We start from the raw sequence: 14,265 nt of genomic DNA, 5'->3' as shown, positions 1-14,265 counted from the left end.
TCCCAGACTGGCGCTACATATAGTCATCTGCCTCCCGCCCTGGGGGTTATATATGAAACTTTGAAAAGCCACTTGAGAACCCAGACAACACTGTACAACAGCGCAGAGTGTGCATGTATTTATAGCTGATGTCTAAGGCCACTTGAGGGCTTTTGGATCTGACTTGCAGTCGGCAAAATTAGTATTTTTTGTTTGATGCTGCACTAAAATAAATCTTAGCCATCCTGGATCTGCAGCGAGGACTGCTCAGTCCTTTCTATGTGCCATGCCTTGGTACATTGCCACCAATCTGCACATGTTGCAGACCCGACTAACATCATTTATGGATTGCATGCCCTTGGTTATTGAAATCTTGCCAACCATGCCTGTAAGCATCCAAGCAGTTGGGTGACTTTGTTAATACCAGGATAGGTTGTCCTTCTATTGCACAGAACAGCCAGAAAGGTTTCTGATGTTGATTTGGGGTAATGTACTGCTAGATTATTTTGGGACTAATTAAAAAGTGTCTTCCTCTTCTTTTTTTTTCTTCTTTTTTCTCTTCTGCATATTTGAATATATTCATTTATGCCAGATCATTAGTATTCTGTTCCCGCATTAGAATCTACATCTCAATGGTGCTTTGATTAGGGCTTCTGCCTTCGTTAAAAAAAATAAAGGGGGACTTTCAAACGGTTCTCTTGATTACAGTGTAAAGGCATTTGAGAAGGATTTAATTTTCTTGGGGCTGGGGGCTCGTAGACAAATGCTATTCTGTTCTGGGCAGCAGTATGGTAGATTAATGACAGAGAGGAAGCTGTGTGCAGCACACAGAGCCGCAGTCAGGAATGGCAAGCCACGCTCATAATATTTGTACAAGTTGGTACAAAAGGCCACTACATCTGTGTTTTCTTTAAAAGCAAGTTATAGTGGCAAACGCGCCATTACCACAATGCCGCGTTGTCTTGAAATGCGCGTCACGTGAGGGTTTTTTTTTCCCCACCACCTGGAGCTTTTTTTTTTGCTAAATCTGAAGCCAGATCTCGTTAACGATCACATAATTATCATGGCTGAGGGCAGTTGCAAAATACGGCGAACCGAACAGTGAATTAATCTTCCCAACATATGCGGCTTGTCTATAACAAAGCGTCCCTTGCCCACACAGCGCCAAAGAGCTCAATCGGTGATCGTTGTGAATACAGCTATTTAGCACTTCTCTCTCCTAACAGGTCTAAGGCCTCATTCACACAGGCAGATTTTGTGTCCACGTCACGTTCTTTTTTACGGATGTAATACAGATAACAACATATAATTGGTGTATTCAAACGTGCCTTTTTTTTTACACAAATGTAAAAAATTTTAGTCTGTATTTATACATCACTATCGCACTCGCCTGTGTGAATGTAGCCTTAGGGCTCCTGCACTCTTGAGTTTTTCTTGCGCGTTTTTTTTCCCCATGCGATTGTGAACAGGACTTTCTAATGTTAAAAAGGCATCGCAAGTTGGTGCTTTGCATTTTTTGTGCGATGCGGTTTTAACATTAGAAAGTCCCATTGACAATCGCGTGAAATAAACGTGCAAGAAAAACGCAAGTGTGCAGGAGCCCTTATAAGAAGAAATTCTCCAGAATCTTTGTTTTTATGCAAGTATTTACAAAAACACATTTCTGATAAGGGGGGTTTCACACTTGAGCTGGGGATTCTCCCTTCCTGCTCTGTTCGAGGAGTAAGAAAGGGGAATACCGTGACCGAACACTTTCGTCTGTGGCCAGAACCAAACAGCGCAAGGCGGACCCCATGCAGCACTTTTTCTTATGTTTGCAGCCAGATGTGTGACCGAACCTCTGGCCGGAGGTCCCGATGCAGATGTGAAGCCACTCTCAGTCATTGTTGGGCTGCTTTTACATGGGTAACAAAATCGCGCAATTTCTTAGCGATGCACCATCGCTACTAAACACATGCATGTGAAGCCCATGGTTTCTAATGGATCCCTTCACATTAGTGATGTTTTCACTGATGCTTTGTTGCTAGGAAAAATGTGTGGCATGCTCTATACTGCCGCAATTTGCGATGTCTTGTAGCCCGTGTTTCCCTATGGAGCCTCCTTGTTTATTGCGCCACATAGCACGAACCTGCGGTTTTCGATTTACATTAGAAACTCCAATTGACTTTTGCATTTTAAAAAATTGCACGATACAAGATTATTTTCACAAAAAAGTAGCAATATTGTTGGAACAAAAGGGGTGATTTTGCTGTAATTTTCTTGCGGCAAAATCGCTGCCACCCGTGTGAAAGAGGCCTTAGTGTTCTGTAGGATAAACACACCAGGGGTGCAGCTATAGGGGTTTAGAGGTACTAGTCGGCCCCTGGTACCTGAAGCCGCCTAAAGTCCCCTCTGCCACATAAGCAGTCTCCCGTATTACATATTGCACATGACTGATATGGGCCCTGTTAGACCTTCACTGGGGTTCAGGTTCTGTCTCTGCATAGAGCCGTGTCCAACAGAATACGGGGCCTTGTGTGGTTAGACTCTTGGTGCCTAGAAGACGCTGCTATTTTTCTATTGTGCTAAGTACTCTGCACAACCGCATATTCTGGAGAGTTATAAGACCTCTTAAGTTGTGGTGAAAGCTGTAATACAAAAACCTAGCGCAATATATAGTGGGCGACACCCAGAATTACTACGCCATGTTTTCAAGACTTAAATAGCATACATTTTTATTTTGGGTCTAGGCTTCCTCATGGCATTAAGTGAGTTTGTGGATGGCCCTACATGAACTTTGGCTCCAGCTACTGGGCTCCTCGATAGTTGGGAGAAGCATTTACATGATCTGTGTTACAGATTAGAACTTCACTTGGAAGGCAAAAGTTAATTAGGAAATACATTCCTATTCTTGAGATCACAAAGTAAAGACTTTGGAGGTGATGTACTATACAAAATGTGCACACCGAATTTGTGTTCACCATGTTGTTAATGTGAAAAAGTTACATAAAACAATAAACCCATCTGTCTAGAGCAAATTTTGCATTGGACTCACATAAGTTATAGTTTCTGTATTTTCATCAAAATCTAAACCTAATTTCTATCACTTTTTTAGGAGGACAACGCTGATCTGAAATGTCAGCTACATTTTGCAAAAGAAGAATCTGCTCTAATGTGTAAAAAGCTAACAAAGTTAGCAAAAGAAAATGACACCATGAAAGAGGAACTGGTTAAATACAAGTCAATGTATGGAGATCTGGACAGCTCATTATCTGTTGAAGAGCTAGCAAATTCTCCACATTCCAGGGAAGGGGAGTTGAAGTCTCATCTTAAATTAGTTGAAGAAGAAGCCAACATCTTGAGTCGAAGGATTGTAGAGCTGGAGGTTGAGAATCGGGGTTTAAGAGCTGAAATGGATGAGATGAAGGTTCATGCCGAAAGAGAACATCTTGGTCAAGACTCCAGATTTGCTTTTCCAGCTGGAGAGTCAGGGGACAACTTTGTAGAACTTAGAAGACATCTTCAATTTGTGGAAGAAGAGGCCGATCTGCTTAGACGATCAATGATGGAGCTGGAGGACCAAAATAAACTGCTCATGAATGAACTGAATAAATATAAGTCTGACCACGACCTGGACATTACTTTGTCCGAGGACAGCTGCTCTGTCATTAGTGAACCCTCACAAGAGGAACTCGTCACTGCCAAAATGCAAATTGGTGAACTTAGTGGGAAGGTCAAAAAACTCCAATATGAAAACAGGGTGCTTCTTTCAAATCTTCAACGTTATGACCTGGCATCTTGTCAAACCACAAAGCCCTTGATGGAAACTGACGCAGAAGCGGGAGACTCTGCCCAGTGTGTTCCCACATCTCTTTGGCGTGAGGGACCAATAGGAGGGGAAACGGATCCTACAGACTCAAAAGAGCGCGCCGGGAAGGGAATCTTAAAATCTTCAGATGTTTGTAACAATTCTCCGTCCAGATTACCAAAACTTAAAGACTTAGAAAGTGTTTTTGGCATTAAAGCACAAGTGGAAATAATCAGTAAAGCCATTGAGGTCTTAACATCTGATGCAAACGGGTTCCCTTCGGGTATTAAACTCTGTACAGACAATGATTGTGGAGACCTCTTGTTAACGGAGGCTTTTGATAATAGCGAAGTAACAAGTGACTCCAAACTAGTTAATGCAATCCTTACTAGACTAGTGGTGCTACAACAGGAACTGAACTGCTTTACCAAGAAAGTAGATGCTTTCGGAGAGTGCTGTAAAGGACAGTTGGATTCTTTGTCATTACTGCCAGACGCAACTTGTCCAGGTACCTCAAAAGACTCCTCCAGGAAAGAGAACTGCTGCAGTTTACAGGTGAGTGCTACATACATTACCATGCAGAACCTTTTCCCTCTTCCTCTCCCCATAGCAGTAACTTCTTGACTGGCTATGTCTTACCCGCTTTAATTATTGCACCCCAACCTTTTACCTGAATACTTGGCACTAATGATAAACCTGCTGCATGGTGATTTCACTAATGATAGGACTCTACGCCCTGACCGTGCATGGATATTTGATATTTTCATGAATTTTGGGTGTTAGTGGGATACTTGTAGATGGCATAGGAGCAGGAAAGTGAGATTACCCAACAGTGTGCGAATGTGAAACTTTCCCAATGTATTAGTGGTGACGGGTTAGTGGACCATGACGAGCACCCAGTAGCCACTTTGAGTGGTCAAATCCTTGAGCACATTAAGATACTGAAGCAAATATAAAAGGAGACAAGAGTCCAGTAATATGGGTCAATGAGCAGCTATTTTAGCCTCCCTTCTCCACTCGCTCTCTTTTGGCAGAATATCAATATTGTTGCCTGAGGTATTTCACTGGCCTAAATTACATTGCAGCGAGGCTGTAAATTGAGGGCATTTTGTGATCACCGCAGCATGGACTACATTAAAGAAGCTTCAGAGCTCTCAACTGTCCTCCACAATACTGTAAAGCTACTGTAATAGTGAGATCTTTACTACTAGGAACGGAGACAAGAGTAGAAAGTGATGTGAAAGTCTTGTCTGCAAAGTCAAGAGTATATTGAATAAGAATAGTTGGGGCTGAACTATTCAAGGAGGACAAATTTAACCTCTTTATGCTGCAGGATGCACATTTTACGTCATGCAGATTCGAGGTTTGTATGTAAGGGGATCAGGAGTCGATCCTGTACCATACAATGCGGGTGTTGGCTGTTTCTTACGGCTGACACCTACCCGCAACAGCCCCCGCTGCTGATCACAGTTGTTGACTTATTAAATGCCAATGATCAATGTTTGGGTGGGGGGGGTGTCAAACTGCTCCCCGTGATGAGATTGCATAGTGCCTGTCGGTTGCCATGGTAGCTGGGGTCCTTCTGAAAGCCACCAGGGCTGCTCTTACAGATTGCTTATGAAGCCATGCCTGTGGCGTTGATTACCTGTCAGATTGCTGTATACTATGGTATTACATCATACTGCAGGAGTAATCAAGCCATCACAAGTTACTGTCCCCTATGGGGACTCAGTGAAAATCCAGTTTTTGTTTTTTCATTTATTTAAAAAAATGAAAAAGTTAAAAACCTTTTGCCATATTCATGATAAGTATAAATAAAAAAACCCAAACATATTTAGTATCACTGCGTATACAAAAGTCAGTATATAAAAGTAACTCTTTATTTATCCCGCATGGTGAACGTTGTCAGAAAACAAGCCAGAATTGCACTTTTTTGGTCACCCCATCTCCTAGAAGAAAAAATGTAATGTTATTAAAGTATGTTATATGGTACATCAAATAGTACAATTGAAAAATACAACTTATCCCACAAAAAACAAGGCCTCGGACAGCTACATTGTTGAGTAAGGCCTCGTGCACGGGCACGCACTGATTCTGCATGGGGAAACCTGCATGGAATCCGCCCGTGACTGCGGCCTGGTATTCTGTTCGTGTCTTCTTTCTTCTGTACTGTGGATGTGTGCGGGAGTGCCGGCCAGTGCACATGCGCAGTACAGTTTTTTGTTTTTGTTTTTTTTAAACTCCTCTTTCCCATCAGACAGGCAACGGATCGGACGGCTTCCATTGACTTCAATGGAAGCCTTCCGTTTGGGAACCACAGTAAAATGGAGCATGCTGCGATTCCTCATCCGCGAGCGGAAACCGCAATTGGTTTCCACTCATGGTTATGAAGAACCATTTTTCCATAGCATGCTATGGAGGGTTTTTGCTGTGGAATCCGTAGCGGAGTGCCCCCTCCAGATTCCGCAGAAAGAATCCGCCTGCGGACATGAGGCCTTAATATTTTTTTTTCTTCCTCGCATTAAAAAAAACAAAGCTCTGGTATGAAAAAAAGGGCAGCGTTCTTAAGGGGTTAAAGGAGTTGTCCAGTTGTAAACAGTTGAAGGACTTTCCGCAGAATAGGCCATCGGTAGTAATTTTTTTTTTTTGTGATCAGTGGCCATAGGATAGAAACACCCTGCAACAAATGTCTAGGCTCATTAGGTGGATGGCTCTTCGGATTTGTCAGGCCTTGCATTCTACATATGTTCGTGTTAAACTGCTAGATTCCTAGATATCCAGACTATTACCATGTAGGCCTCTTCCCTATCTGGTGTTCCTCCAAGCTCTAAATGAGTTTAGTGTGTCTTGCACACTTACAACCTCCCATACCTCTTCATACGTAAATTCAACAAGTAGTCAACCAATATTCGTTAAGGTGTCGGACATTGCACTAAACAGGTGCAGGTCTTGGAGTAGAATCTGAAGAACCTTTAGACTGTTGGGCCGCCCAGAACCTTCTAGTGCTCCTTGTTGGTGCCTAGTCCTTCTATCTGGTTCTAGTCTCCATGATTTATCATATCTTCTATTAATACTTCATTACTAAGACGTCACAGATAGCCGTGTGGACTGCGTTCTGTAACTGGGTATCTAGTAGATGCCCTGTCTGTGACTCTTCAGTGCTTTGCTTTTTATGATCAGGCGATTTGAGGTGTAATTGGTTTAGCGCAATAAAATCCTTGTAGTACAATAATACCGTCTCAGCCCATTCGCGCCAACCCTTTGTGCCCTTAGGCTGAAGTCTCAGCTAATTATTGCGAGCGGTATACTCCGAAGCTCTTTGTTCTTCAAGGCGTGAAAGATTAGCTGGACAAATGCCTTCCTTGTGTAGATTAGTTAACGGGTAAGGAGGTGGGCTAGTGCTAGCCATAACCTGTGCTACCTACTGTATGAATGAGCCTGAGAACAAGCTGTTTAATAAATGTGGTGTATGCAATTGTCGGGGTATGATGATGCATTCACACACATGAAATGTATATTGAATTGACTGACATCTTAAAGGAATAGTGAACCTAGAAATGGTCAGTACAAATCCTTTCATGTAAACAAGCGTATTAACTATTTACTGAATAGAAAGTAGCGGCAGAAGGAATGAATGAATGAAGCTGCCCAGTGATGATTCAGTGTAAATGCATGGCAGCAAATGATATCGGATTATGTGACCCTGCTGGTTGCATGCTCATTCCAATTTACCTTGTTGTGTAAAAAGACCCTTCCATTATTGATTGGCAGACTGCTCAGGGGTGGGACTTGCCAGAGGGGCGCAGCTTTTTATCCTATACACAGAATATAGATGGTAGGCCTCTTGCTGCAGCTGGTTGCCTTACAGATACCTAAAGGGTTGTTATGAGGTCTGGGGAAGGAATGGAAGGGGTAGCTCATCTCCTGAGGCACCTATAGACTTGAAGGGAACCTTTCTTGTCCTGTGAGCACCATAAACTAAATTTATTGGCTAATGGGACACATGCCATGAGGTTCGAGGTGTGCTTTTATACTTGCTTGGCTACCTATTTCCCTGCTGCCCTCCGGTGAAGCCACCGTTCAGTGCATTGAGCGGACTCCTCTCCACTTTTATTGCACCACGTACAGAACGCTGAAGGCAGTGATGAACCCTGAACTCCTGGGATCTCATGTCTCTACAGGAGAGAGGAGAGATAATGCTCACCCCCAAAAAATGTGCACTTGACCTAAGACCCCCAAACACTTTAGGATAAAGTTTTCTGAACCTGCCAATTTCAGTGGGACGGTCTGGCTGTTGTATTTGTATGGGGACATGTCGGGGAAAAGAAGGAATTTGGGGCATGTTGAATTTCGGGTCCTGATTGGTTTCTACTTCCAGGACATCCGCTAACCCCAGAGGCTTCAGCTTTCTTCGATCTCTATATGGAAAATACATAAATGCTGAGCATTCTTGTGTTGTATGGAAGAGTCCAGAGAAATATCTAATGGTCAAACGAGCCTTCAGCCAACCACTATTGCAATTGTCATATTGAGCATTTTGGTAGGCTAGACTATCAGAAATCATCCAGTATGGTTTTGTACAAAATGGTAAATTTGAGTCGGCAAATCTGTATGTCGTTGGTCTCCAGTATTTTGGTGTTCCAGAAAAGAGCATCAGTCAGGACCTTCAAAAACAGTTGTTTGTTTTCTCCCCCCAAATCCATTAATTACAGTTAATATGCTTTTAACACCCAAACTCTGTCCGTACGCCAGTTGGATCATGGAGTTGCCACGGTGCAATAAGGGAATGGTTGCAATGATCACTGGCAGCTCCCAGTCTTGTATGGCAGTATTTGTCCGCCACCGTTGCTCCACATTTGAGCACACAATGGCTTTATTTTACTCCAGGGACTGTCTGCCAACCTTGGCCTGTATTTTGACACCATATTGTGCAAAGCTCTCGGGCTCGTTTGCAGTTTTGGATCGTCTGTTTGGTTGTTTGTACATTTCATTTTAAGAAGACATATTGAAAACTTCGCTTGCCATATTGAGGGTTTTTTTTTTTTTTTTTGGAAGCAACAAGGAGCGTATTCCTCTGTGCAGAGACAGCTGTCTACTTGTTTCACAGGCCCCCGCTGATCTCTCGTGTTAAAGGAACACAAGCTCATTCAGGATGTATTCTTGCATCTCGTAATAGTGGAGTCTTTAACTGTGGTGGCCATTACTGTAAATGGTGGACTAAAACAATGTAGTTTTTAGAAAAGAAGCATTCGCTTGGAAAAAGTAATATCTGAGATGCCCAATACACCTAGCTGTCCTGTGGGAGGTCACTAGGCTTGGCCATCTGGAGTTACGGGCCTCTTTTGAAAGCTTTTTAACATTGGGTCTCTTTCTTAAAGATCCCAACAAAATGAGGAATTGAGGAACGCAACTTGACCTCCCTTTATACTACTTAGAGCAGGGCCTCACAAAGTGTGCTCTGTGGAGCCCAAGGGGCTTCACAAGCGATTATCAGGGGCTCAGACTAGAGGCGTAGATCCCTGCTCTACTCACGACTGTAACCGTGTCCGGACAGGCTCTAGGGAGGAACTGAATGAACGGGACCAGCGATAAGCATAGCAATGCAGATCACATGAGCTGGCTCTGCTATGCGGACCACAGGTGCTGTTCGTTCATTTCCTCACTACAGCCTGACCGGACACAGCTGTAGTGGTGAGTAGAGAGGGGACCAATAGTGGGGGGTGGCAATGGGCCACCCTATTGCTACACGGGGCCCAAAACCTGTGTGGATATTGACATGTGGTGCAGGATTTATTTCCGCAGCATGTTAATTATTAAATATAATGTATATCAATAGCCCATCCAGCGTTCCTTCTTGTGTGTGTTTTTTTTTTTTCCTTTTTAAACGGCCCAGTCCTTTTTATAATGAAGGTAAAAATCCTGTTCTGATAAGCCACGCCCCTAACCCCTCCCCTGACCACACCCTCTGTCCCGCTTTCTTGGGGCTCCATAAGAAACTTTTGCTTCAAGAAAAGCTCCATGGCTGCTAAACTTTGAAAACCACTTGCTTAGATGGTCCATGACCAATCTGAAACTACACGGAGCAGCGAGGACCTCTCCTTAGCGAGAGATGGAGCAGTATTGGTCACTGATTCAGTTGTTAGCGGTCTTCCACCTCTGCCAATCCACATTGCACTTCTGCTATTTCTCTAAACTAAACGAGTGCAGATTGTGGCGAGTCTGTATTATCGGGGCTGTAGTTACAACCCACTACTTCAACCACAACCATTCCGGTAGATTATGCAGTAATGCAAACTTACGTTTTACGTTTTCTGTGCATGGGGGGAAATTTATGGCCTAGGTTACCATATTCTTGTCATTTTAGTTTCTGTAGTACCAAGATTACAAGTCCTCTTCTGTTCTCTTCGCTGTGGGTTTACCGCATGGACTGCTGACATGCAAGCGCACTGAGGTCCCATACACTTTCAGTAGGATTGCCAAAATAGCCAAGCATTAAGCACTAGTATTTCTGTCTGCTACATTGAAAGGAATGGAGCACTAAACACTCATTATCTGCCACAGGGAATGAAAAAGCGAGCACTACATTGACAGGTAGCAGAGGACACAGGACCCGGTTTTCGAGACTGGCGGGGGTCTCAGTGGTCAGACTGCAACCCCCCCACAGATCTACAAGTTATCTCCTATGCTGTGGATGGGGAAGAATTTGTGATCTTTATGAAACTCCTTTGAAGGTTATGGCCACATGGGCAAAAACTTGTGTTTAGGGCCCATTTACACAGGACCCGGTGGCGGTCCCATTGATGATTGCTCTTGTGCTTTTTTCTACACAGCATCAATCCTTACTCGGTGATTGGAGGTGGAATGGGCCGGGGATCGTTCTGGCTCACCTGCTTTCATTTACAATACACTGGCTGTCATTTTCTTTTCTTTTTTATGCATGCAGGAACTGAATGATAAGAGAATGAATCCTGGTTCGTTGCTCAGTTGGTGCATGCATTCAGACTGAATGACAATCTCTTAGAATCTCGCTGGAGGGTATCTGATTTATCGACTCGCGTAAAAGTGGTGAATGTCTGCGGATTTATAAGCTGTGGACAGCTTCATGGAGCAAAGTTTGTTTTTTCTTTTTCCTGCCCATTTTCATTTTTTTTACGTAAATGCGTGTAATTTGGGCTGACAACCCTTTTTGCAATAGGGTTTAATTAAAAACTTTTCAGTCTGTCATCTCCCAGCTTCCAGAGATCGCTTTATATAGATCTGCAGTCTGTCTCAGTGGGAGATCCTCAGTAAGGCTGGATTACAAGACTGATTATCTCTCCTCTCCTGCACTTAGCTATTGGATAAACTTTATGATCCCACTAAGAACGTGCAGCAGAGGAGAGGGCAGAAGGGAGCGAATGGTCCTTTTTAGACGACACGATCTTCTGTGCATGAGCGAACAAGCCGGCAACGTCCTCACCAATTCATCCGCTCTTGTGCAGCCTGTTTGAACAGGCAGATTCATCATTGTCTCATTCAACGAGAATCGTTCTTCGCTATGTGAAACCCTGAAGAGAAGTGAACTGCTTAAATGGAACGACAAGTGAACGAGCCAATGATAATATTTCTGCCTGCGGAAACTGAATCACGAACGAGAAGCGAATGTCGTTCAATCGTCGCCTTGCGTTTTAGACTGAAGGATTATCGTTCACTTCTGTTCCTTTGTGTGATAATCGTTTCCTCTTAAAGCACCTAAAGCCATCCGTCCGGCACACTGACGGGTCCCTGATTAGGACTTGGTCTGTAGTGTCCATGTACAATGGTGTGTGTGTGTGTGTGTGTGTGTACGGAAAGTAACTGGGCATATATAGGAACTGCAGAAGATGCATTGTGCAGAATTCCTAATTAAATCCTATTGGAAAAACTGCCTAAAATTCATGCATTTAGTCTGAAAAATTGCCCCTCAAAATATTCCACAGCCTTTAAAACCCACACTACCTGTCAATTCCTTATTTTTTTTTCTCTCTGCTGCACAATGTGGATGACCGTTGTTAAAGTCCGTGCTGCAAACAATGGGTTATCCACGGGCCTTTTTTTTTTTTAGTAAAATGAGCAGCTTTCTGTTAATTCCCAGTGGGACTTATTTACTATTCAAAATACAACAGTTTTCTGGTCTGGATAGGTTTTTTGACTTGTCTGGGGAAAGGGGCGGGGTCTAATTTGCCACATTTAAGGGAATTTGGGGAAGATCGTCTCATATTGAGTGGTGGTTGCCTTGAGGTATTGTAGAAAAGTTGGTGGGATTTGGAGGAGGGGGGAAGATGGAGAAGAGTTTTGTTTTTTTTTCTTTCTTTTTTGTAGGTGTCTAAATACTTTTTTTGGGGTGGGGGGGATTGACTTGTGTAAATATAGCTATGATTAATTGTATTGTTTGGGTGGGGTAATGCTATGTTCCAAGTATATTATGCATCTATAAATATGTAAAAATTGTATTTCAAAAATATAACTTCAATGAAAAAACTGCACTTCAAATTCTTAATGCTTTTTATAAGCCAAAAAAGCACCACAAAACCCCCTGTGTGAAGGAAGCCTAATAGAAGTAATGATATGCAATCACATTAGGTAAAGATGTGAATGATTGGAGTTCATGCATGCTGGAAAAGGCTCCAAAATGTGTCTGTGCCCCCTAGTGTTTAGGATGTAGGACCGGTTCCGGGTGGTTGTGGGACTGTTGGGCGCATGCTCTAGTTACCCGGAGTTACTTTCCTGCATGATGCTAGACTTTAGAGCTAATCTTCCTCTACCCCCTGCTCCCTAAACCTCGCTCCCTTGTTCACTGCATGGGCACCATAACCGGTGTTTGCACATCTTCTTCCCTTCTTTTTCTCTTCCTGTCTTTTTTCCCTAACAACTCCCCAGCCCACGTGTCTACTCATTGCGTGTTTTCTTTTCCTCTCCACCTTGTCTTTCTCCTCTGTCACCAAACTCTTCTTTCTATTCCTCCTTTTTTTTATTATGTAATTTTTGTTTCCCTTGTTCCATTGCTTTTTGTTGATTTTGTCTTTTTGATACCCTTTTATTTCATATTTTGTCTTTTATTTCTTTCCTTTCTATTGTGTTCCTTTATACTCCTTCCCTTGGCCTTTCTCGTTCTGTTCTTCATTAACTTGCCCATGCATGCAGCAGCCTGAGTGTAGGAACTGTCGAGAGAAGGAGGCGACTTGTTGGGAGAAGACTGAAAATGATCACAATCTTGACCAGACCAAAGGCCACAAGAGCTATCCGCCTGAAGACCATGAGACGTACGCTGCAGAGGTAAGTCTGCGGTCTATATTGTAATAAATAAGGGGTCAGCAGGGGGAAAGCTTCTTTTTACAGAGATGCCAAGTCTGCATGAGGAGACTACTAAAGCCCCTGGGAAATTTGGTATTGCGAATGGGGGAACACACATACATGCCACTGCTCCATTCATTTCAGTGACCATGTCGTATCTAAATAACCTGACCAAGGAAGAGTAGTGTATTGGCACATCTTGTGGCACCTGATCAATGCTCCCTTCAAGAACTTTTGTCATGTAGTTGCATATGTATTGAGTAAATGACAATTTCAGAATTGGTAAAGCCTTAATAACTTCGAAAGGGTTGTTGATCCAGAGAGTATTCCAATTGCCAGATTGGAATAGGGAAGGAATTTTTTTGCCTAAATGGAGAAAATTGGCTTCTACTTCCATTTTTTTCCCCCTTCCTCTGGATCAACATTGGGGGAGGTAATGAGCTGAACTGGATAGACATATGTCTTTTTTCGGCCTCCTAGTCTAGAAAAAAATTTCCGCCACCCGTGATCGCTATTTTGTCACGTAGATTTGCACTTCTAAGAACCTTCACAGATGTTCTCCTACCTATATATGACTCCTTCCAGAAGCTCCCCATATAGAGGTGGCTTTACATGGGAATGCTATCGTCCGACTAGTCACTTGTGACAGTTCTGTGTAAACATGGCCACCTACTGGGAGATGAGCAAGAATGCAATCACTAGTTGCTTGCTTTCAGCTTGCCTTAAAATAGTCGCTAGTTGATGATCGGTGTAAACAAGTGTCCATTTGTCTTTGAGTTTGCTAGCCAATCATTTTGCAGGGTGGTGTGCACTTCAGTGACCATGAACAACAATGGCGCCGTGTAAAAGCATACAGTCATTCGTACACTTTAGCGACTATTTTAAGTGACCATTCAGACAGTAGTTGTCCCTTGTAAAGGTTTTCTTTTACACATTGCGGATTCAGGGTGCTTTTATAGGTGCACTTGATGTGCAGGGTTACATGGAGACTAGGATGTAACTGCTGTCTCAGTTTTCGCATGATAAATCCCCCAGAGTGCAACAGTTCATCTCTCCATGATGTAAATAAGCTCTCACCCTTCAAAACACTCACGCCCTTCTCTGCACAGCAACAGTGCTGCGTGTAACCGATCGGAATAGTACAAACCTATGAGTATTGGCTGTATCCTGCACTGCCTAGCAACTCT

The 14,265-nt window shown here is 43.1% G+C and overlaps 1 protein-coding gene across 2 annotated transcripts in view; it reads left to right on the top strand.

The window, feature by feature from the left end:
* MTCL2 (microtubule crosslinking factor 2) overlaps positions 1-14,265 on the top strand; it is a 74,925-nt gene that overhangs the window by 32,042 nt on the left and 28,618 nt on the right. Inside the window, exons 5-6 of one of the 2 annotated variants that reach the window (XM_066587523.1) lie at positions 3,074-4,321; positions 12,932-13,060. In XM_066587523.1, the coding sequence (XP_066443620.1) occupies positions 3,074-4,321; positions 12,932-13,060 (1,377 nt within the window). Of the gene's footprint in view, positions 1-3,073; positions 4,322-12,928; positions 13,061-14,265 lie in introns of both variants that reach the window. The other variant, XM_066587521.1, reaches the window with a different exon arrangement.

The sequence above is a fragment of the Eleutherodactylus coqui genome, chromosome 13 (genome assembly GCF_035609145.1).
Source record: "Eleutherodactylus coqui strain aEleCoq1 chromosome 13, aEleCoq1.hap1, whole genome shotgun sequence".
Lineage (NCBI taxonomy): Eukaryota > Metazoa > Chordata > Amphibia > Anura > Eleutherodactylidae > Eleutherodactylus > Eleutherodactylus coqui.
This window is presented reverse-complemented; position numbering and strand designations above follow the sequence as displayed.